General features: G+C 38.8%; 1 protein-coding gene across 4 annotated transcripts in view; it reads right to left on the reverse strand.

The window, feature by feature from the left end:
- The window catches only part of LOC149159181 (protein RETICULATA-RELATED 5, chloroplastic-like), a 441272-nt gene that overhangs the window by 298730 nt on the left and 117436 nt on the right, over positions 1 to 25106 (reverse strand). For all 4 annotated transcript variants that reach the window (XM_089436421.1, XM_089436419.1, XM_089436422.1 and 1 more), the window contains exon 4: positions 16998 to 17528. In XM_089436421.1, the coding sequence (XP_089292547.1) occupies positions 16998 to 17528 (531 nt within the window). The remainder of the gene's footprint in view (positions 1 to 16997; positions 17529 to 25106) is intronic.

The following is a 25106-nucleotide window of genomic DNA, read 5'->3' on the forward strand; positions in this document are numbered from 1 at the left end:
TATTAGTGTTCTTCTTCATCAAATATCTCCCAATGCATAAACCATAAAGAGACAAGAGACAAAAATATAGGCTATCATCCAGGGCCAAAACCTCTCACTCTTTGAGAGGAAAACCCAAACAAATTCTTCTTCTTATAGAGATTCCAATTGACGAATACCATGACCAAGACCCTTGACCTATTTGACCTCTCCAAGACCAAGACACCAAGCTTCCTATCTTGCCCTCTTTAATCAATGATAGTCAACAGCCTGCTCTTTCCTTCTGCTTCGACTCCCTTTCAGATCTCGGCTCACTTTCCTCTGCTTCAGGCTTGCAACATTTTGGCCCTAAATCAAAACCCTTGTGGGTGTTGATGACCGTACCTTTTTCCTTGATTTCCTTTGCTTGAGGTGGAGGATTCGTCTTTGGCAACTCAGCCTTCCTTATGACTTCAATCTGGTTACCTTTGAAACTCGGCCTTACTGCAACAAATGGTTTCCTCTTTCTTTGCACATGTGATAGCTCCACCACCCTGAAACAGACCCAAAACCTGAAGTTTCGACCTTCGTTGAACTTCCTTCTCCTTTCGTTGATCTTTTAGCTCCCTCGTTGTACTTCGCACTTCAAAATGTGATGACCGAAATTTGCCTCTGAAATGATGTCGAGCACTCCTATTTATAGTTGTTTCCCTGTCAAAATAAGTTGGCTTGTAGGAGGGTGAGCCGACGTGTCATTTGTAGGAGATATAATTATCCTTCTTGAAGCCGACTTGAGGAGGAGACTTTGCTTGGTTTTGGAGGGTCTTCCTATACATTTAATGACTCATACACAAGTGTAATATGCCCAAAAAGGGTCCTTCATACATGACATAGACTCAAATTGACTTTTATGAATAGATGACAAATCCTAAAGGCTCTCAATGGGAGCCATCACTAAAAATAAAATTCCTTGCTCATGAAACCCATGAGACAAGCACAATAATTATTTTATTTTTCTTTTTTTCATCAATTACATAAAATCACAATTACACATGTCATTATGAAGACCGAACCTAGTTACTTTTCAACACTCCCTCTTAACTAGGGAGGTATTCATAATGGTACTTGGCCATTTTCAATCTGAAATTTTTCTTATAAGAAGAGTCGGATTAGTAACCCATATGTTTAGCATCATATCAACCAGCGTTGTCACATAGCAAGGCCTTGACTAACAGCTCTATCTCTCCATGATATCTGAGCACAATGTTGGTGAGACCAATGATGTATAGATACCCTCATCATTGTCTCTCTCAGAACATACCCCACTCGGGTTCTTAGGGTGTGTTCCACCAAGACTATTCTTATCTTGGATTCCTAGTCCTCAAAGAATATCAGTCCTCAACGACTACTCTTATCTTGGATGCCCTAATACATCCTCAAAGAGCATTAGATGCCAAATGTTTACCCAATCCTCCATTTTGTCTTCCCAAGTGAAGACAAGAAAGATGTGTCTATCTCCCCCTCTTAATTAGGGACCTACAGCAGCTCCTCGGGTGGAGATGACGGGATAACCAGTTGCTTGAAGAACTCCTCTTCACGATGTCATGACCTTATTTTTGTTATCTAGGAGTCTTCATGTTTGGGACTTCTACATAGGGCACCGACCATCCATCACTTTCATTCATGAGTCAGCCATGTCATCATCGGAAAGTGATCCATCAGTCCATATCTAGCCTTCCTTCATGCCATGTTTACTTAAGGATCTTTCATCCTACTACATGTGCATCGGTGGTGGAAGACATCCATAGATCTTCCCTCAGCAGCACTGCATAAGCCCATCTAGATTAAAAGTAAAGGAATGAGCATTAAAATCAGCATTACCATTGTGATGGTCTTTCATCATGACATCTTCTAGTTTGCATCAGCATCCTACATACATATCAACACATCTCCCAAAGATATATATTGTCAAGGGTCTCTTTCTTTTCAGACTCCATCAGAGTCTTCATATCTTCCATGGAGATATCCTAGTCAAATCTTCTTGGTCTTTCGGATGTTGATTTCCTTTACCGTGGTTACATATTCCATGATCTCTTCCTTCCTTTCTTCACACGTTTCATTCCCAGGAGCTTCCAATCAAAGTTCCTCAATTGTAGTCAACCACCTCATACTTCATATGACGACATATTATGTTGATTTCGTCTAGTGAATGTGTGACCCATGCATTCCTGCATCCCTTTGAGGGAGGAGATCCTTTCTATTGATTATGCTCTTAAGATAGAGCATTGGTTCATGATACCTACAACCATATGACATGACTTCCACAATATCAAATGTAAGCATACATACCCTATTTTTCCTTTAGGTCATCCAGACTTCCTACAGCAGCTTCTTTGATGGGAAGAGCTTCAATCCCTTGATCTGCTTCACTTTTATGTCATCATACCATCATCCCTATGTCATCATACCATCATCCCATGAATTCCACAAGATTGGAATTCTTGATGAAACACTTGCTTTTCCTCACGATCGGTGAACCTTTCAATGAAGATTCCATCAGAGAATCTTGGGGATCTAAAGTATCCCCATCAGCAAATGTTTCCTTTTGACAGATGTATGATGAACCTTGTACTAGATGATCTTACCACTTATGTTCCCAGTGAGATTCCCAAGAGCTATATCCTTGACTTCCATAGATTCTAACCGTCTTTCATGCTTCTCTATGATGATGTCCCGAGCTCTTGCTTCCAATGCTTCTATGGTGCCTTGATGCATCCTATTTAGTGAATCATGATAGCCATATCTTACAACATAAGACTTAGGAATTTGAGAAGAACTTAGGTGAGAAAGACCATCTCAGTAATAGAGATCTCTTACTTCCTATTTCTTGGACTTCTTCTTTTCAACTTCCTCTACTTCTTTGGCGACATGGGCTTCTTCTCTTCCTCTTTTGTTGTCCTTTTTGACCTTACGACAATCTCTTTTATAGTGCCCATATTCTTGACACCCATAGCATTGAATCTTAGACATGTCCCTTTTCTTTTTCCAAGAACCAGACTTTCCAAATTTTCATTTTCTTCTTTCCATTGTACCATAAGCTTGACTTTGCTCACCTGCTCTCACATCAGATTTGGCCTTTAGTTTAGATTCTTCAATCTTGCATAGTGACCATAGATCCTGGAATGGAGTAGCTTCTTTCTTCACATAAATATTTGAAGTAAAGTTATCCCATTCCTCCAGTAGTGCATTTAATACAATTGTAGTCATTTCACTATCAAACATGACTTCTCCGAGATTTTGTAGTTAATCCCGGATCTCAAATATCCTCATAAAGTATGAGGCTATTCCATATTCCCTAGAAATCTTCAGCTTGTAGATTTCTTGCCTTAATGACATGACTTCTCCAGCAATGCTTATAGAATACAACTCTACCAATTTGTCATAGATTTATTTTGAAGTTTCAAGTTTAGATACATATGGGATGAGGGGATCCTTGATGGATTCTATGAGAATCATTTGACCCCTAACTTCCCCCTTCATATACTTTACAAGAGCTTTAACATCTGCCTTTCTTGGTTTAGCGATAGATCCTTTGACATGTTCCATAACCTCATTTTCAATGAGATTCAAATCTATCATTTTCTTCCACGCAATATAGTTTGAAGCCCCAACCAATTTGTTGCTTTCCTTCCAAAAATACATTTTAACAGATTCAGATGTGGACATAAATATACTTACTTCATAGGATGCTCCTTCTCCTTGTTGCTTCCTTGATGTTGATGATGATATAAAGAATAGAAAACTTCTTCTTAATGAAGGTAGTTTTCTTCAAGAGTGATCCTTAATCCCATAGAGAGTGAGATCTCTTTAGATCCTTTGATGAAGATTGATGATGACTTCTTGGTGATGTCTTCAATCGTAAGGACCTTGATTAGAAGATCTCTTCAACTTGGCCTTCTTTTCTTGATGATGATCCCAAGACTTCTTTGTAAACTCCTTCTTCGATCTAGGGTTATAATACTTCCTTGGTAGATCTTGTCTTAAAGATGATCTTTGCTTTGATGCCTTCCTCAAGATTTGATTCTTGACTATCCCTTGATAAGATGCCCTTCCTTGACTTTGTCACCTTAGCTCTGATACCATGTTGAGAAATCTAGGGCATAGTAATTATGTGATTTCTCTTCTATTAGTAACTGCTTATGAGTGCTTTTTACTTCTTTAGACTACGATCTTCTTTTACTTAGGTTATTAGTGTTGTTCTTCATCAAACAGCTACCAATACATAAACCATAAAGAGGCAAGAGACAAAATATATGCTATCATCCAAAACCAAAACCTCTCTCTTTGAGTGGAAAACCTGAACAAATTCTTCTTCTTATAGAGATTCCAATTGACGAATACCAAGACCAAGACCCTTGACCTATTTGACCTCTCCAAGACCAAGACACCAAGCTTCCTATCTTGCCCTCTTGAATCAACGATAAATTGCCTGCTCCTTCCTTCTGCTTCGACTTCCTTTCAGATCTTCCTCTGCTTCAGGCCTGCAACATTTCGGCCCTAAACCAGAACCCTTGCACGTGTTGATGATTGTCCTTTCTTCCTTGATTTCCTTCGCTTGAGGTGGAGGATTCTTCTTTGGCAACTCAGCCTTCCCTATGACTTCAATCTGGCTACCTTTGAAAATCGACGTTACTGCAACAAATGGTTTACTCTTTCTTTGCACATGTGATAGCTCCACCACCCTAAAATAGACCCAAAACCTGAAGTTTCAACCTTCGTTGAACTTCCTTCTCCTTTCGCTAATCTTTTAGCTTCCTTGTTGTACTTCGTACATCAAACTGTGATGACCGAAAATTTTCCTTTGCAATGATGTCGAGCAATCCTATTTATAGTTTTTTCCCTCCCAAAATAAGCCAACTTGTAGGAGGGTGAGCCAATGTGTAATTTGTGGGAGATATAATTATCCTTCTTGAAGCGGGCTTGAGGAGGAGACTTTCCTTGGCCTTGGAGGGCCTTTTTATACATTTAATGACTCATACACAAGTGTAATATTCCCTAGAAGGGTCCTTCATACATGACAAGACTCAAATTGACTTTTATGACTAGATGACAAATCCTAAAGGCTCTCAATGGGATCCATCACTAAAAATAAAATTCCTTGCTCATGAAGCCCATGAGACAAGCATAATAATAATTTTATTTTTCTTCTTTACATCAATTACATAAAATCACAATTACATGTCATTATGAAGATTGTACCTAGTTATTTTTCAACTGATAAACCTATTCCAATGAAGGAATGTACTCATTCCTAAGGAAGGAATGTACCTAAGCTCCCTCTTGGCTTAGAAATTTGCTTCCAAGTTTCTACCAAGTTAGAAACTTGTTTCCAGGCTCCCTCTTAATTAGGGACCTACAACAGCTCTTTAGGTGGAGATGATGGGACAACCAGCTGCTTGAAGAACTTCTCACGATATCATGAACTTCTTTTCTTTATTCAGGATTCTTCATGTTTTGGGACTTCTTCGTAGGGCACAGACCATCCATCACTTTCATCCATGAGTCAATCATGTCATTATTCCTTTCATCGAAAAGTGATCCATCAGTTCATATCTGGCCTTCCTTCATGCCATAGTACATACTGCCTTCTTCATGCCATGTTTCCTTAAGGATCTTTTATCCTACTACATGGACATTAGTGATGGAAGATATCCATAGCTCTTCCCTTGGCAGCCCTGCATAAGCCCATCTAGATATCATTCAAAAAATAAGGAATGAACATTAAATCAAAATTACCTTCATGATGGTCTTTCATCATGACATCTTCTAGTTTGCATCAGCATCCTACATACACATTGACACATCTCCAAAAGATATATACTATCAAGGGTCTCTTTCTTTTTCAGACTTCATCAAAGTCTTCATATCTTTCATGGAGATATCCTAGTCAAATCTCTCAGTCTTCGGATGTTGATTACCTTTTCCATAGTTGCATATTTCATGATCTCTTCCTTTCTTTCTTCAAACATGTCTTTCTAGGAACTTCCAGCCATAATTCCTCCAATTTTGTCAACCACCTCATATTTCATATGAGGACATATTATGTTGATTTCATCTAGACAATGTGTGATCCATGCCTTCTTGTATCCTTTCAAAGGAGGAGATCCTTTCTTTTGATTGTGCTCTCAAGATAGAGCATTTATCCATGTTACCTGCAACCATATGACATGACTCTACAATATCGAATACAAGCATGCATACCTCATTTGTCCTATAGGTCATCTTAGACTTCCTTCAGCAGCTTCCTTGATTGAAAGAATTTCAATTTTCAATCCCTTGATCTGCTTCACCTTCTTTGTCATCATACCATTATCACATGAATTCCCTCAAGATGGAATTCTTGATGAAACCCTTGCTTTCTTTTGATTGGTGAACCTTCCGATGAAGATTCCAATAGAGGATCTTAAGTATCCTCATCCAGCAGATGTTTCCTTTTGAATGATGTATGATGAGGCTTATGCTAGATGAACATTTTCTTTCTTTTCCCATAAGTGCCACTTATGCTTCTAATGAGGTTACCAAGAGCTCTATCCTTCCATAGGTGACTTTCAGAGACTTCTATTTCAGTCATCCTTCATGATTCTATATGATGATGTCACAAGCTCTTTCTTTTAATGCTTCTATGGCGCCATGATGCATCCTATCATTTTCCTTAGTGAATCATGATATCCATATCTTACAACAGAAAAACTTGAAAAGAACTAGGCGAGGAAGACTATCTCAATCATAGTAGAGATCTCTTACTTCCTCTTCCTTGGACTTCTTCTTTTCAGATTCCTCCACTTCGACGATATGGGCTTCTTCTCTACCTCTTTTTTTATTATCCTTCTTGAGCTTAGGACAATCTATTTGTAATGCCCATATTCTTGACATCCATAGCATTGAACCTTAGTCAAGTTCTTCTTCTTTTTCTAAGGACCAAATTTCCCAGACCTTCCTCTTCTCTTTGCCGTAGTAGCATATGCTTGATTTTGCTCACTGGATCCTACATCAGTTTTTGCCTTCAGTGTGGTTTCTTCGATTTTGCATAGAGACCATAGATCTTGGAATGGAGTAGCTTATTTCTTCCCATAAATGCTTGAAGTAAAGTTTTCCCATTCCTCTAGTAGTGCATTTAGTACTACAGTGGTCATCTCCTTGTCAGACATTATTTCTCCTAGATCTTGAAGGTGATCCCTTATTTCAGATATCCTCATAAAGTATGAGGTTATTCCTTCTTCTTTTGATATCCTTAGCTTGTAGAGTTCTTGCCTTAGAGAAATTAATTCTCCTATAGTTCTTATAGAAAACAACTCTACCTATTCGTCATATATTTCTTTTGAGGTGTCGAGTTTAGATACATATGGAATGACGGGATCCTTGATGAATTCTATGAGAATCCTTTGAGCCCTCACATCCCCTTTCATAAACTTTGCAAGTGCTTGAGCATCTTCTTTCGTTGGTTTGGTGATAGAGCCTTTTACATGATCCATCACCTCATTTTCAATGAGATTCAGATCTGTCATCTTCTTCCATGCAAGATAGTTTGAAGCCCCAACCAATTTGTTGCTTTCCTTGCAAAAAGACATTTTGACAAATTCAAACATAAATATACTTACTTGTGAAGATGCTTCTTCCACTTGTTGCCTCCTTGAATTTTGATGATGATATAGTTAATAGAGAGCTTCTCCTTGATGAAGATAGTTCTCTTCAAGAATGATCCTTGACCCTACAAAGAGGGAGATCACTTTAGATCCTTTGATGGTGATGTCCTTGTTGATGATGATCAATGATGACTTCTTGATGCTTCTTGGATGATCTTCTACAATGGTAAGGTCCTTGCTTCAACGAGAGGAAATTGAGAACTTCTAAAGATGAACGTCCTTGATCTTGCTTCTCTAGTAAGAAACTTGATTTATAAGTCCCTTTATCTTGAGTAGGGTCTGTGTGGTCCTTTCAATGACTTGAGGATCCCTAGACTTCTGTTGGTGTAGACTTCTTCTTCGATCTAGGGTTTTTATACTTCTTTGAAGATCTTGACTCCAAGATGATCTTCTTAGATTTGCTTTGATGTCTTTCTCAAGATTTGATCCTTGAGTGTCCCTTGATAAGATGCCTTTCCTTGACTTTGTTACCTTAGCTCTGATTCCATGTTGAGAAATCTAGGGCATCAAGATTAGGTGATTTCTCTTTTTTTTATAACTGCTTGTGAATGCTTTTTACTTCTTAAGATTAGGCTCTTCTCTTTACTTAGATTATTACTATGTTCTTCTTCATCAAATAGCTACCAATGCATAAACAATAAAGAGATAAGAGACACATAATGTAGGCGATCAACCAGGGCGAAAACCTCTCCAACTTGGGAGGAAAACCCAAAAAAAAATTCTTCTTATAGAGACCAAGACCAAGACCCTTGACCTATTTGTCACTCTAAGGCCAAGACACAAAGCTTCCTCCTCTTCCTTGAGTCAATGATAGTCAAACTGCTAACTACTTCCTCTTTCTCAACTAAACTTTTGATTTTAGTTCCTTGGTTCAGCACTGCAATTCTCGGTCATATTTCAGAAACCCTAGCTAAGGTATATAAGAGAGAGAAACACCTTGATTCCCTTCACTCTAGATGGAGACCTTCTCTCCTTCAACTCAGCTTGAGAATCACCTTGTTTTTCTCCCAAAACTTCCCTCTCGCTATGACTGTGGTATCTCGGGCCTTCTTGCAGCAAACAACATGTAATCTCGCACGTGTGGAAGAGTTTAGCCCTAAAACATATCCAAATGAACACGGTTATCTTCCTCCTTCTTCGCTTGATGATAAGACTTCTCCTTTTGTGATCTTTGTGTTGAAATTTCTAAGTTTGACACATCAGAAATTCCTACTACATTATCTGGTTTATTTCACCTACTTGTTTATTCCTTAACAAGTTATTTATCTATATTAATACTGAAAATAAACACAAATGCAGTCTCAACTCACATACAGATCATCAACTGAAATAATAGACAAACACACAAGAGAAACAGTTATTTTTGGACAATCATCCCCGAAAAAACCCAATGCGGGAAAACCAGTGAAGTAGTTCTAAGGGTTTTATTATTAAGCAACTTTTTTTAGTACAACTAAGGTGCCAAACTGGCTCACCCAACAGAGATTTCTACACGGCAATAATACCTCTTCTCGGAAGCAAATATTCATCTTTTCAGCACTAGTCTGCCCCACCAAATCCTTCCAGTGCTTCTCCAAGGCTCTGCGTCAGCCCTGCTAGCCTCTGCGTAGCTCCAGAACCCCCTGCGTCAGCCCTCTGCCTCTCTGCGCCACCTCTCTGGCCTTCTGCATCACCCACGCAGGCCCCTCTGCCTCTCTGCGTCAACTCTCTGGCCTTCTGCATCACCCACGCAGGCCCCTCAGCCTCTGCGCAGTCTCTAGCTGCCTCTGCGTGGCTCCTGCTGCCTTTGCGTAGCCTCCTCAGTCACTGCACTGGCCCTCTGGCACTATCTCTACCTCTCTGCTATGTACTCACTACCCCTTGCTGCAACTCAGATCACTTGTTCGATTTTTCTCAGCAAACCCTGCTCCAGAAAATCGAACTGACTGATCAATCTTGGTGTATCTCCAACTGACCCTCAAACCTCCTCTTATACTTTTCCTATTGAGTCTTCAATGGTCGAGATTAAGTCCCTAATACCCATTAATATTTTAATTTTAGTAAGTTTAGACTTAGGAACTCCATTAAAAATATTAATTATTTTAATATCTCTCTAGTTGGGTGGAATTTCCCCAAACCATTTCTAGGTCTTGGAAATCTCATGTGCTTTAGCCTCTCTACCAATATTCATGGCTAGAGCACATCCAATGCTACCACAAATCAACACTCCCTCTTAGCGAGGAATGTGCTCTAGTAATGCTCCAACATTGAACATCACACTGATCCTTCCGCACCAGCACCTGTCCTGATGCTTGGCCTGCTGCCCAACATCCACTGCACTGCTGCCCATGGCTCTGCCACTGCTACATTTGTACTGCAGCTCCCTCTACATCTGTGTTGTTGTTGGTCCTTCCTCCCAACACTACATCTGCACTGCAACTCTCTCTCAAATGTTGCATCAAGCTGCCCATAGCACTACCAAAGTAACTGATCTACCCAACTACTAACATCCTTGTCAATCCAGAAGCCTCCTGATGCTGAAGCTACCTCTAATTCTATCATGTTCTCCCTCTGCTGCCTCTACGTTGCTGCAAACACCTATGTGCCTCTCGCACTGCTGCAACCACCTCTATGCCTCTCTTCACTGCTGCAACCGTCTTTGTACCTCTCGCACTACTGCAACTCCCACTGTGCTGCTACAAACCTCTGCACTCTAGCAATGCCTTGTCGCTCCATCGCATCTTGCTTCTACCAACATCTGTCATCCTACTACTGTCATTTGGGGCTCCCGTAACCAGATATGATCCAAGAGTTTGGATACCTCAAGGATCCTACCCCTCATCTTCTATAGTCATCCTAACTACAGCTCGATGTCACCCCACCTCTTCTCGAGAGGTGCATGAGCACTCATGGCACAGTCATCATCTGTCTCGACTTCTTTCTCCGCCTTAGCCGGAGCTGCCTTGGAGTCAAAAGCCTCTCCTTTATTCTTCTTCCTCAGACACTAGGTTGCATAATGACCCAGCTCCCCACAATGGAAGCACTTCACCTTGGAGATGTCCTTCTTCTTTCTCTTCCCCTTCTATCCCGCAGATGCCAAAGCCGCATCCTCTTCTCCTCTTTCTTGATTCGACCTACTTTTGCCTTGCTCAACTGTCTGATCTCTTCTTGGTGAAGAGTTGTCCACATCTCTTCCCATCCTGGAAGATCAGCTCTACCCAAAATGCTTTGTACAAATGTCTCCCAATCCTCGGAGACTGCATTCAGGGCGGTCCTCACCATGAACTCCTAATCCAGTGTGGCCCCTATGGAAGTAAGTTGGTCCTGAATCTCTTGCAATTTGCTGAGGTATAGATCTATTTGCTCCCCCTTCTGCATTTGGTACGACCGCATCTGATTCTCTAATAGCATCTTTCGCTGCACGGAAGTGCCCTGATACAATGTCGTCAAGGTATGCCACATCTCCTTTGCCACGTTCTTCTCGGCAATATGCGGTATTACATGATCCTTGACCCCATCAAGGATTATGCACTTTGCCTTCGCCAATGCATCCTTATACCTTTCATTATCCGTTGGGTCGACTGGGATAGCCACGGTTCTGAAGGTGAAGCCCTTGATATGATGTCTATCTAGAACAGACAGGATCCTGGCCTTCCAGATGACAAAGTTGGAGGCCCTATCCAACTTGTCTTGGTCCCTTAGTCCATTCATTACCATCTTCGCTCCTCTTCTAGACTCCCTCTGAGCCTCGACTTCCCTCCAGGAAGTCCTCTCCTAGACTCCCTCTGAGTCTCGACTTCCCTCCAGGAAGTCCTCTCGTAGACTCCCTCTGAGTCTCGATTTCCCTACTGAAAATCTTCCTGCCAACTGTCGATCTGCTCCTCTCCGATCCTCTTTGCAACTGCAACTCGGATCTGGATTTCTTGGTTAGAAATCTCTCAAGGCAGCGCCTCCCTCTACCTTGTTTCCATCTGTTAGGTATTGTTCTACTTCGACAGCAACAGCACCCCACCAGCTTCCCAATCCACAATCTGCCCACAACTCCCTAGGCCCCAGCAATTGAAGAAACATAGCCTTTCAACTCTGCGCAATCCTGGCAATGGTTGAATCACTTCTCTGGCCAACTGCGTCAAGCCTACCTGACTGAGTAAGATGACGCGGCTCTTCATGAGCCTCTTCTACCTCTATTAGCCTATGTGTTGGCCCTCTCTCTGGCTCGAAACGATGACGCAAACCCTCTGTGTCACTCCTTCTTTGTTGCCTTCTTCTTAGGAACAGCTCTATCTCTCGAGACAGTTGTTGCTGCTACAAATTTTCTTATTTATGTTGGTGCCTTCAGTTCTCCTATGATCTGCAACCCTTTGATACCATGTTGAAATTTCTAAGTCAGACACGTCAGAAATCCCTACTTCATTATCTGGTTTATTTCACCTACTTGTTTGTTCCTTATCAAGCTATTTATCTATATAAATACTGAAAATAAACACAAATGCAGTCTCAACTCACATACAGATCATCAACTGAAATAATAGACAAACACATAAGGGACACCGTTATTTTTGGACAATAGTCCCCAGAAAAACCCAATGCGGGAAAACCGGTGCATCAGTTCTGAGGGTTTTATTATTAACCAGCATTCTTGAGTACAAATAGGGTGCCAAACTGGCTCACCCAACAAATATTTCTACACGGCAGTATTACCTCTTCTCGAAAGCAGATATTCAGCTTTTCAGCATTAGTCTGCCCCACCAAATCCTTCCAGTGCTTCTCTGCGTTAGCCCTGCTAGCCTCTGCGTAGCTCTAGAACCCCCTGCGTCAGCCCTCTGCCTCTCTGCGTCAGCTCTCTAGCCTTCTGTGTCACCCACGCAGGCCCCTCAGCCTCTGCGCAATCTCTAGCTGCCTCTGCGTGGCTCCTGTTGCCTCTGTGTAGCCTCCTCAGTCACTGCGCTGGCCCTCTGGCACTATCTCTACCTCTCTGCTATGTACTCACTGCCCCTCGCTGCAACTCAGATCACTTGTTCAATTTTTCTCAGCAAACCCCGCTCCAGAAAATCGAATTGACTGATCAATCTTGGTGTATCTCCAACTGACCCTCAAGCCTCCTCTTATACTTTTCCTGTTGAGTCTTCAACGGCCGAGATTAAGTCCCTAATCAACGGCTAAGATTAGATTTGGCTTGATCCATGTCATTTAGACTAAGTTGCACGAAACGGGGAAAAGGGTACGAGTTTCCGAAACGGGCACAGGTACGAAACGCGACCTCCCCAAATTTTGGAAACGGGGAAACGCGAATATATATATATATATATATATATATATATATATACATATTAAAATTAAGACATTTAAGAAATGTTATGTGCAATCATAAAGCATACATGATACATTATAATTTATTACATTTAAACATTATGATTAAATTTAGAAGCCACTTTAGTCGCCCAATAAAACAATAGAAAACAAAATAATAATAAAAAACATAAGAAAAAGTCAATTTGCATGAGGAAACTTCGTCGTACGGCCCACAAACGAGTTTCTGGCCATACTAGCCACGTTTCCTCCTCGAGAAACGGGCCAGTATGACCGGAAACGAGTTTCCGGGCCGTACAGTGCAGGTTTTCTCGTTTCCGTTTTGTTTCCATACGGAAACAAACCCTAGACCCATGTTCCCTGCAACTTAGCATTTAGAACATTCTCACACAGTTTTATATTAATACCCATTAATATTTTAATTTTCCTAAGTTTAGACTTAGGAACTCCATTAAAAATATTAATTAATTTAATATCTCTCTAACCGGGTGGAATTTCCCCAAACCATTTCTGGGTCTTGGAGATCTCATGTGTTGTAGCCTCTCCACCAATTTTCATGGCTAGAGCACATCTGATGCTACCACAAATCAACACTTCACACCTTTTCTCACTCAGATTGCCTTGACCGAAAATTGTGTTGTCCAAATGAAAGCTGAACTGCCTTATTTATAGTGATCTGCCCATCAATTAAGCCGACATCTCTTAGAGCCAAGGCCAACATGCCTTTCTAGAGATATCTTTAGGCCGACTTGAAGAAGGTGCTTGAGCTTGGTCTTCCAGGGTTTCTTAATGACTCATTTACATATGTAATATGCCCAATAAGGGTCTTCCATAAATGACATTGGCTCAATAGGCTTTTATGAGCTGATGACTCATTGTAAAGGCTCACAATGGGAGCCTTAACTAAAAATAAAATTCTTGATCATGAAACCCATGATTCAAGTATTACAACTAATTTTATTTTTCTTCTTTACATTAATTACATAAAATCATAATTACACGTCATTATGAAGACCGAACCTAGTTACACTTTTCAACACTAGGAAGAGCTTATAAGGCCTAGCGGCTCAAGGGAAAGGCAAATAGGTTTGTCGTGAGGGAAAAGAGGCCCACAAAGGGTTGTCGAAGGCCCCACAAGGGCTACTGCTAGGGTTTAGAGGCCTTAAAGGCCTGTCGCATGTGAAAATTTGATTACCCGGATCACCACTATAGCGACTGATTAATTTCCTTCTATTTGTTAATTACTAAACAAATTATTTACTATTTCCTACAGTAAACACCGAAACTAATACACTGCAGTCTTCAAAAATTAAATTATAAGCGGAAACAAGAAACTGAGGAAGAAAGAAATACACAACACATTACATCGTTGCTTTTGGACAAAAATCCCCAGAAAAACCCAATGATGGAAATTCGGTGTAGCAATTGAGGGTTTGTATTATTAAACATTAGTTTTTTGAATACAATCTTTGGATGCCTTGTTGGCTATCCAGTACAGAGAATATCACTGACAGAAGATTAGTGAGAAATACCTCATACTATCACTGGCAATCCTCACTGATCCACGATAAAATGGCTAGTCCCTTGCTACCTCTACGCAGTCACTGGGTAGGCCCAACGTCATAGCTCCTAAAGATTGTGTCACTGCCTCTGCTGACGGATTTGCCACTTTGAGACTTCAATTTTGTCCTCCCGGTCTCACAACCCGGCTTCCGGCTTCAAAAATCAATCTCTCCAGCAAAAATACGGATCTCCTCAAGGCTCTGTGCTGCCTCTGCGTCAGCCTATGCTGGCCAGCATAGCATCCATGCCAACAAAGTGATCTTCGACTTCTCTTGACCTTAGCTCTGAAACCATGTTGGAAAATCAAAGATATTATATTAGGGTTTGATTCTCCTTTCTTGATAATTTTACTTGCGAGTGTGTTGGCTTCTTTTACTTCTTTATTATCTTATCTCTCATCAAACAATTACCATATTATGTGTGTATGAAGATCCAAAACAAAAGAGACACAAGATATAGGCACATGCCAGGGCAAAACACCCCTCGATGGGAAAACTCAGTCAAAGAATTCTTCCTTTCAATAGTATTCTTTGAGACTCTTTAGCCTAGACCAAGACCAGACTTTCCCTCCACACCATGTCAACCTCCCAGATCTTCGACCCCTTCCAGCAACTTCGACTAGGTAGCAGCTTCTAGCAACAGTAAAATCTTAGGAGACTTCGATCTCCCATCCCAACCACGAAACAGAGAGAGAGAGGCACCAAAATCTCGATTTTCTTCCTCTCTATAGACTTCCCCGAACTCGCACTTCTTTCGACCTTCCGACAACAAACTTCGCACTTCTCCAGCGCTTCTTGAGATATCGTACTTGCTTGAGAAGGAATGCTCCAAATGAATTCAACCTCCTTGTATATATAGGCTTACTGTGGGTCGAATTAGGGTCCTTAGGCCAACTTGATCTCTCTTGGGCCAACATGATGTGAAGGGTACATAATTCATATTTGACTTGATACAAAACCTTTTTACATGATTCAAAAGCCGAAGAAGGGTCTCTTTGAATGTACAATGACTCTATAAACTCAATATTAATCCTAGGAGTCCACAATTGGGATTTTGACTAATATAATGATAACCCATGCTTTAAAAAGTCATTTTTACAATAATAAAAATTCTTTTTCTTTATTCTTTTGACAAGTACATTACACAATGACTCAAGTACATTATTGAAGACTGAACATAGTTACATTTTCTAACACACCCCTACCTCTCTGCCGCCTTTAATTAGGTATCTTTGGGAATTTGCAGAGGCGGTCACCGTCTTCTCTTGACACGGTGGGTTCCTTGTGTGCGGTCACCTCTCCCTCTCGACAACGAGACTTCATGAAAATGTATTAAGGGTTATTTTAAATTTGGTTTGTATTTCATTGCTTTTAATTATTTAAATACCAAAATATATATATTCAATTCCCTTTTAATAATATATGGTATATTTCCATATACATTATGTCCCTTTAATTATATTTCTTTTGTTCATTTTTGTTGACATAGTTATATTTTTTATATTTCCTTAATTTCCTTTATATTATAATTAATACAAAAGTATTATTTCATTATTATACTTTAATAATTAATAATAATATAACAATATGTTATACTGCTTATTCAATATAATTCATAATACTATAGTTACCTTTTATTTCGAATAATACTTTGTGTTTACGTTTATTCAGGATAATATGTTAATGGTGGTTTACATAGTAAGTAACCCATTTTAACGTATACATTATTTTCTGTCGAGTTTTTTATTTACTCTATATCTTAATAATTCGTTCATTATACTTTTCAGAATTAATTAACACATACTACTGCAGTGCATGTGATGCATGCATATGTAGCTATCATATGCATGCGTTGTATGCATGCTAATATTCACATTCTGTTTGTAATTGCAGTTGGGTCATTACACTATCAGTATTAACACCACTCTTAATATCAAGTTATCATAGTAACGTAGTGACATTAGTTCAATAACCCCCATGTGGGCAGTGCTTGTGAATCATGGGTTAACTCTGCTTGCTCTTAAATTTGCATGACGATTGCATTTATGACCCACTCTCTTGGGGAAAAATTTTGACCAAGACAGTCCCTAAGAGAAATAAATATGGCTGCATTATCTTGATCAAGCTTCCCCTAAATCAGACAGCTTTTGATTATTCTGTTGCAAGACATTCTGGAAACTCCAGATTCTGCAAAGTGCAAACAGATTTTAAAAAAGCAGAAACACACATCGCATGGCTGACTGGTTTCTCTCAATATATAAGATTCCGCAGAGCTATTTATTATGAAATTTACAGTAAAATTGGAGAGCAGATAGATATGACCAGTAAAATTTCTTTCCTGGCTGAAATTTTGTTTCTTCAGTATGTGCAGTAAGCAAAGAAAACCACCCAGCATTATTTGTCTGCGGTATGAGAACTTCCCATCTTATTTTAAGTTTAAAACTAGAACATCTTTGGAACATACAGATTACTGTTAGAAACTAACCTGAGGTAAAGTATCTCGTCTTCTGCTGGCCGCATCCATTATTCGAGCAATTTCAGCACGGTCAAAACAATTTCTAATGCAAGGTTTTGCAGCTGAATACCACAAGAAATCAGCAACTGGTGCCTCCCCTTCCTTCCGTATATGCTGCCTTTCAGGATTCAGTAATACAACAACTTGAGATTTTTTTGGAGTCTTCTTTGAAATCCTTGCTGGTAACCCCCCTCCTCTGGTCCCAAGCAAAACATGAGATGAACCTGTTATTACAATCAACAGTCCAGCAGAACCACCATCCACTATTGCTTGGTTCACTATCTGGGACATGATGTAATCTTCAACCACACGAGCCTGAGCAAATAAATAAGATGCCGCACCAAAAGAAAAGGATGCTTGTGGCAAAACATTATAAAGAGACAGCCTCCGAGAGACTGAAGAAGAATTTGCAACAAATCCTGCTCCAGCTGGGGGAGCATACTTCCTGCGGTCTACTGGGGAAAGGCCTTGCACACCTTCTGATTGCACAATTCGCATAATCTGTTCATTAGGGACCCTTTCAATTAGATGAGTTTCCTGTCCACATCTTTACTTTGTGCAGCAATGTTTAGGAATATAAAGATATACTGTAAAGGTTTATATTGCAATCAAATATGAAAAGATTGCAAGAAATATGAACCTATTAAAGGGAATGGAAAGAGAATTTTTTAGTTCAAACCATGCATTAATGGCGGTATGAAACATTATTGTCTAAACATCTGTCACCAGATCACCAGATGACAAGTCATGTATTCTCAAAAAAGCTAGTGTTCTATAAGCATTAAGCATTTAGCAAACTGCCAATGTTCTTTAAATTCAAAAGTAAAGTGTCTGTGAAATCAGACAGGGAAGAGAAATTTTCAGTTCATGTTAGCTTTTGGGTTTTTACTCAAAAAGTGTTTTCACCTTGCTAGAAGAGTGCTATGTCTCCTAGACCCTTGATGATGCTTCATAGAAATATGGATGGCTCAATTTGAGTGGATGTTTGACCTTGATTAGATTGTTAGCATGGCATCATAGCATACACTGACTAGTTGGCATGATTTCTGGTCAACAAGGCTGAACATCGCTATTAGTGCTTTGAGTTATTTCTGAGGTCATTCCGTGGAGATCCTGTGACAAACGAGTAATCTTGAAAGAGGACGAATCGTGCAGAGAGTACAGACGTCTTCCTGAGAAATGTGTTAGTCGCAAACAGCCAAGTCTGAGACAAATAGCAAGTGCGAAGCTAAGCACAGAAAGGTTTCCGATGGAAGGCGTAGGTCTTAAATAAGAGGAGCCGAGACAACTGAAGAAGCATGAATCCGGAACATCTCTAGTATGAAAGTCAACAAGAAATTGTATAGTAATCATCAATCTACGGGCTACGTTCGAGACTCTGTCTAAACACTGGATTATTGAATAGAAAATTTGGCCTGATACTGAGGAAGGGTTTAAGGAATATTGAGTTGTCAGAAAGCATACACTGACTTATAAGGTTATCAGGATAGAGGTAGAACTATTCTTTGTTGGAACGTTGTTATATTTCATAAATTGTTGTAGTCTGTTGGATTGGTATTGGTTTCTATCTATTGATGAACTGTTGAACTCATTACTCTCTATTGGAACTGTTGAACTTCAAATTTAATTTTAGTCTATGGATTAGACTAGAACCATTTGATGATGTACTGATGAATTGCACTATGGGAATTATTACAGTATTGATATTTATATGTTGCAATTCTTTTTTTATACACAATACATGAAATTTTCTTGAAATCCTATTCACTTAAAGGAAAATCTAAGGCAAAGTTTGCCCTAGCATATTACAAACAGTGTTTAAAATTTCAAAGTGATGAAGTGGACAAGGAAGATGGAGTGAGAAGGTAACTAGTACAGCTCAAATCAGCTCAATCCAAGACCTCGTGCCACATGTATGGCATGACATCACTCTTTTGGGGTCATCTTAATGGAGTAAAGGAAGAACGAGGGGGTAATAAGGTAAACGTTGGAGCAATTGATGAAGAATCAAACCCCCAAGGGCTAATGCCACCCAATTAAGTTCACTTCAAGTGCAAAATTCAAGCATCTCAATGAATTAAGCAGTCATTAAAGTGATCTAGGGTCAAGGAAAGGAGGTCGAGTCCTCCTGAAGGAAGGAATAGCCCTCATCAAGCAAATTTAAGGAAGCATATGGATGAAGCAAGGCCCTTGAGGGCATCTCAATGTCAAATAGGTCAATTTCAAGCCTATCTCTCAAGCAAGATCAGCCCCAATCAGCTATCCATTTGCAAAAGGAGAGGTCAAGTCCTCAATTTGGGGGCAAAAGGGTCAAATAATCAAATCAAAGCATAGAGAGATCTCCCCCAAGTCACGTAAAGAAGCCTCCAAGTAAGGGAAGGCAGCAGTCAAGGCAAAATTTACCAAAAATCAAGCAATGAAACATCACCAAGCAAGTCGTACCCTAGCCCTAATAGCCAATCTTGCCCCAAACTGTTTAGGGGTTGTCTCTCAAGCAAATCAAGTCATTGTGCCACCTAGCGGAAGCTAATTTTCCAGAGAATATAGCCATGAAGTCACAGGTGGAACGTTTGATCAATGAGAGTCAAAACGGCCCTCTTAGGTCTCTTTTTTGTAGCATGATTGCCTCTTTTGGGGTTTATCCAATGTAAAATTTGAAAAAAACAATTTCTTAACTTAGCCTCCAAGCTTTGTGGATGGCAAGTTACCTGTTTTGAGGGAGACCAAGGAGGGTGTTTTGAAGAGGGACCTATAAATTTAGGCCTTCCTCTCCTTGGCAAATCATTTTAATTTATTCATATCTATCAAAATGCGAATTCTTTCATGAGACAAAAGGGTGTACATGTGAATTCTCTTCTTTTGTTTGGTTGACAAAATATTTTTCAAATGAAACTTTTGGAGCAACACAAATTTACTACAAGGCTAAGCTAAGAAGTATTGGAGAAGGAGCCCTACGGTTTATCTTACATCTTCTTCTAATTCATTCAAGGTACTGTTGTTCTCTATTGGCACATGATTTATTTTCCCCTCTAGAGGTAAATAACCTTATTTTCAATAATTGTTAGTTGCTTGGTTGGAGGATTCTCTTCTTGGAAGGCCCTCCTAGTAGAATTTTGGTTCCAATTCTTGTCTTGTTTTGGTGCTAGGGTTGTATCCCTTGTGTTCCACCTAGCATTTCAAAACCTCGATCCTTAAGACACCAAGTCAAAAGAAGACATAGTTCCCTATCCTTGATTCTTGTCGAAGAAGGCTCATATCCTTATTCCAACAATTCGCAATCATTTTATTTACAAATTTACATCTCAAATTTTCCTGTATTTTTTGAAAATTTGTAATTAGCCCTAAAAATTTCATACTTCAGAAAATTTGAAATATATTATACAAAAAACTCAAAAAATATTTCAATAGTGAATTCCTTCACTTAATTGTGGTTTATAATGTATTTATTCATTATATCTTTGGTAAAATCACCACAAAACTTGTGACTCAAGGAAGCCCTAAAACCTAAGGTTGTACAGCCTCCTATTTGCATAATATTGTTGTTCTAACTATATTTCCAAATGTTTTAAGGCTACTTATAGATATTGGAAATAATCTACAGCAGTTGGAGTTATTTGAAGGCAAACCCTTGCCTTGGGGTACGTGAAAAAAAAAGATATTTTGTATCCATTTAGATTGATCATGTTAACCACTCATATTGCACTTGAAAAGTTGTCAAAGGTTCCCTGGGCAAAGCACATTCAGAATCATTCCATCATCATCATATCATCTCAGAATGCCAAACATCCAGAATTCCAGAATTCATCAGTTTTGTATTCCAAATTTTGCAGCCTTGCGAGGATTATTATAAAAAATTAATCTAGTATGATGAAAAAGGAATCATGTAAAAGGCCTAGCTAACTTAGGACTATACTAGCAAGTGAGTTCACTCTAGGGAGTTTTTTTTCCTTAGCCCATTATTTGTGTTTTTCAACAATTATAATCAGTTGAGTTTTTCTCCCAATTATTACCCCAAAGCTAGAGTGTGGCTTGATGGTACAGCCTTAGGTGAATCCAAGTGTCTAGAATAAATGTATATTACCATACTAGATCATCTCTAAAGTTTCGCAGAATTTGGTTGAGTCTAAGTGTCATTTTTTAATTATTAAAAATTTTCCACTTGTCGAGATATTTATTAATTATTTGATGTAAAATGTAATAAGTATTGTCTATAGAAGTTGTAGGTGTATGAGTAATCAAAATTAGACCTCAATACCTCAACTTTCTATCTAGACACACTTCGAGGGTGGAAATATGTATTTACCCCTCAAATCCCAGTTTTTATAATTTTTGGCCAAAAAAGGCAAATAATTAGCCAAAAATTAAAAATGAGCGAAAAAAATAAAAACTCTCCAAGTGGAAAATGATTAAAAAAATGAAGTGGACTTTCCCAAGAAGAGATTCAAGCCAAAAAGTGATGAAATCTCCACAAATCAAGCAAGAGAAGTACCAGGAAAAATTCGTTGGTCGTCTAGCACAACAAATGGTCCAAGAAATTCGAATTTTTAAGGGAGATGGACCAAGTTTGTTGTTTTGAATAAGAAATTTTGGAGGAAAAAGATGGCGAAAAATTTTAAATGGTCCAAAACCACTCCAACAATCAATTTTCACTCCACCCAGCCACTCTTTCAAGGAAAACGTCTACCTCCATTGAGATTTGCGCATGGGCTTCCAGAGAAAGTCGAATTTTTTGTGGTCAAAGATTAGTAGCACTTGGGACCTAGCCGTTTCCACTTGGAGAGGCTCCTCTCTATCATATTTTTTTCTATATTGAGCTCTAAGCTCCTCATTGTAGCACCATTGTAAGATCGAGCTACTGGGTAGCGAAGCTCTGTTAAAATTTATATTCAAATATTTTTGGATCTAATAAAGAAGACTTTGGGGTTACATGCTTTATGGTGTTATTCTTCTACTCTTTATGATAATATTTTTCTGACTCATTGTGCTTGTTGGTTTTAAATAAATTGTTGTTTCCATTCACCATGATTTGGATCTATCGATGTATAGTTATCTTGCATTACTCTATATCTAGAAGCACTAGTGGGTTTTCAATTGAACCCCTAGTCTTCTTTTCATTGTGTTATCTAACCCCTTTTAGATTTAACAATATCTTTCGAAGTGTGTAGAAATCTTTATTTGTTGAATCATATCTTAAGCATTTGGGGAAGTTTTCGGTTGAACCAATAAACTCTCAAGGATAAAAGATTTAAGAACCCATACTGAGTCTCTTCAAAAGCTTATCAAACGATTTTCATTAAAAACGGAGTTTCTTTACCGTAGCTTGCAAATATCATTAATATTGATACAGATCTACTTATTTATATAGTATTTTATTGTCAGAACTGGTTATTTTAAGATTTTTTTTTGGTACCCAAGAGCGGAGGTGTCCTCACACTCTTTGGGCTAGGGCTAGCAAATTTGTAATTTATTTGTATATATTCTAACCCCTTTTGTATGTAAATCAATTTCCCTTGTATATATTTGGATTCTCTCTTCTATGTTTGCATATCTAAAGGAGGGTGGTTTGGATTGGAGAAATTTGAATAAATATTTTTCTTTTGCAGGTGGATATTTGAAGATCAAAGAGATAAACTTTTTTTGGCATTTAAAACCACCTTTGTTTGCAGATAAACCCTCTTCATCTTTCATCCCTTGCACAAATCCTAGATCTACACTTGTGGATCTTTCTTTCTCTTGGTTGCAAACTTAGAAGAGGGTTTATTTCCCTCCTATACGTAAAGTTCCTCCTGAATTTTGTATGTCTAGCTTCTTGTGTGAAAATTCTTGGAGAAAAGTGTATTGCCTGTTGGGGATCCCTTGCATTGTAAATTCATTCAAAGGATCATTGTGAATTCTTATTTGCATTTGTAATCTCTAAAGGAAGGATATTGGCTCCTTGAAGCTCTATTTTGTAAACCCTCCTTGAGATCTAAAACATCATCCCTGTCTAAGAGGGTTTCTCTTGTAATAATAATAAAGAAGATTCTTTTTCGAGGGAGCTTGGGGTTTTTCCCCTTGGTATCCCATCTCCTCATTTGGAAGGAGAATTCATCGGTTGATTGATCACTAACTTGCTAGATTAGATTATTTTCTTGCGTTATCTAATTTCTAGATCTAGTTTTTAATCTTCATTAGAAAGTAGTTCTAAATCACTCATCATTTAATTACCTTGCTTTGATTTTATTGAGTAATTTGGTTAGCTACTTGATCTAATTGGCATTCTCATTGGCGTAGTCTTAAGTTTCTTGATCTCATTTACTTGTGCTTCATAGAGTAATTTGCATTTGCTTCTCTTGTCATTAGAACACTCTAAAAGAACCTCATCAATTGTCTAATTTGATCATTTAAAGTGAAATGGTATTTTGCTACTGATAAATCTTAATATATTTCACTTTTGAAGCATCTCACTCTAATGTTTACAACTCATTTGGAGCACTTGCATTAATTTATTATCTAATTTACATTTTAGATCTCTCTAAAATTTACCTCCAAGCATAAGCTTGGTTGATAGATATTTAGGATACTTCCTCAACTGTCATTCAATTCCCATAAATTTGAGTTTGGAGCAAAGGTTAAAACGTGTGACCTTACAGTTCTCTTGCAGCTGAGCCCTTGTATGAAAGAAGGCACACGGGTTGTACTGAAGTCCTAAGGGGGTATCGTTAATGAGGCCTTAGCCTCCTCACTTAACCTTCTTGCAACCACCTCAATCCTTACCAAGTTGAAGGAATTGAGGAGAAGTCAAACCTTAGATTAGGCATTTAAATAAAATCTACCAAGACCACTCTTTCACACATTCACGATAATTTTGTTTCATCTTGTGTCAAATTGAGTATTGTGCAAATTGGGTTGTTAGCATCTCATTCACTTGCAAGCATTATAATTTATATTTCTTATACTTGCCTATTTTATGCTCATGTAAACTGTCCTTTAATGTTATATCGTATTTGAGCATCTCTCTTTTAAAGTACAAGTTTTATTTTCTTGCAAACTCTATTTCATTGTGTTGCTCACCTCTCAAAGTTGTATATCATCTTTTGCCTTGTTTCACTAACTCTTGTCTTGCAACTTCCATTTTCTGTAACTTGAAAATCATATTTGCAAGTATTGTGATCTCTTCTTGAGCATTTATCTCTTGCAAGTTACATTTAAAGGCACAATTCAAAAGAGAAAGCCCCAAGTTGTTGCCTTAAGTTGTAGTGTCAGAAAATAGTTTAGACTACTTGCCTTAGTCCTGTAGTGTAAGTGTTAAGCCTTAAACGAGTGATAGCCTTTTCTGTGTTGTCTCCATTCTTTTAAAAATAAGGAAACTAGCATAAGCTAGTACCTATGGAACACCCCTCTCATAAGACTGTATCAATCAATCAATAAATCAAGGCAGTGTGTCCAGACTCCATATCCAGCTCCTTTCCTTCCTCATATCTGGGTTGACTACTCCCGGCAGAGGAATCATGGTTGGAAACTACTAATGGCAGAAGACTTATCCATTGGGAACTTACTTCACACATTATACGTCGTAATAAATAGATTAATGCCAATGATATGAGTAATCAAAAGCTCGAACATTCATACAAGTTGAATCCTAGTGCATCAATAATAATCATACATGAATCACGCCATCATGTCTGGTCTCTTACATTTGTCTTGCAGGATATCTTGTTAAATTAATTGAATCCATATTGCTAGCATTTATATGCTCATAAACATTTATACTTGCTAATCAGTCTCTAATTTCATTTTCAAGTTATATTGAATGGTGATTGCCTTACTAACCATCTCCTAGAGCTTGTTATCCTTAGCAAGTTTTCCTCTTAGGATCGTCGTTAGGGACCCCCCCCCTTTGGTTTAGCTAGTAGAGAATCTAAACAGAGAGAGTTGGGAATCGGTGACAACCCCTTCTCTGAGTGTTTCGCCTTTAAGGCCACGCTTAGTGGGATTAGGGAATTTTCCCACATTAATCTAGGTGTGCATCTTAGGCAACAACAAATCCTAACAAGCTTCTCATTGGTAAATTATTCCTATTAGATCATATATTTATTG

Source organism: Pinus tabuliformis, chromosome 5_2 (assembly GCF_031772625.1).
Source record: "Pinus tabuliformis cultivar Carrire ecotype Pingquan chromosome 5_2, CPIR1, whole genome shotgun sequence".
In the NCBI taxonomy this organism is placed as follows: Eukaryota; Viridiplantae; Streptophyta; class Pinopsida; order Pinales; family Pinaceae; genus Pinus; species Pinus tabuliformis.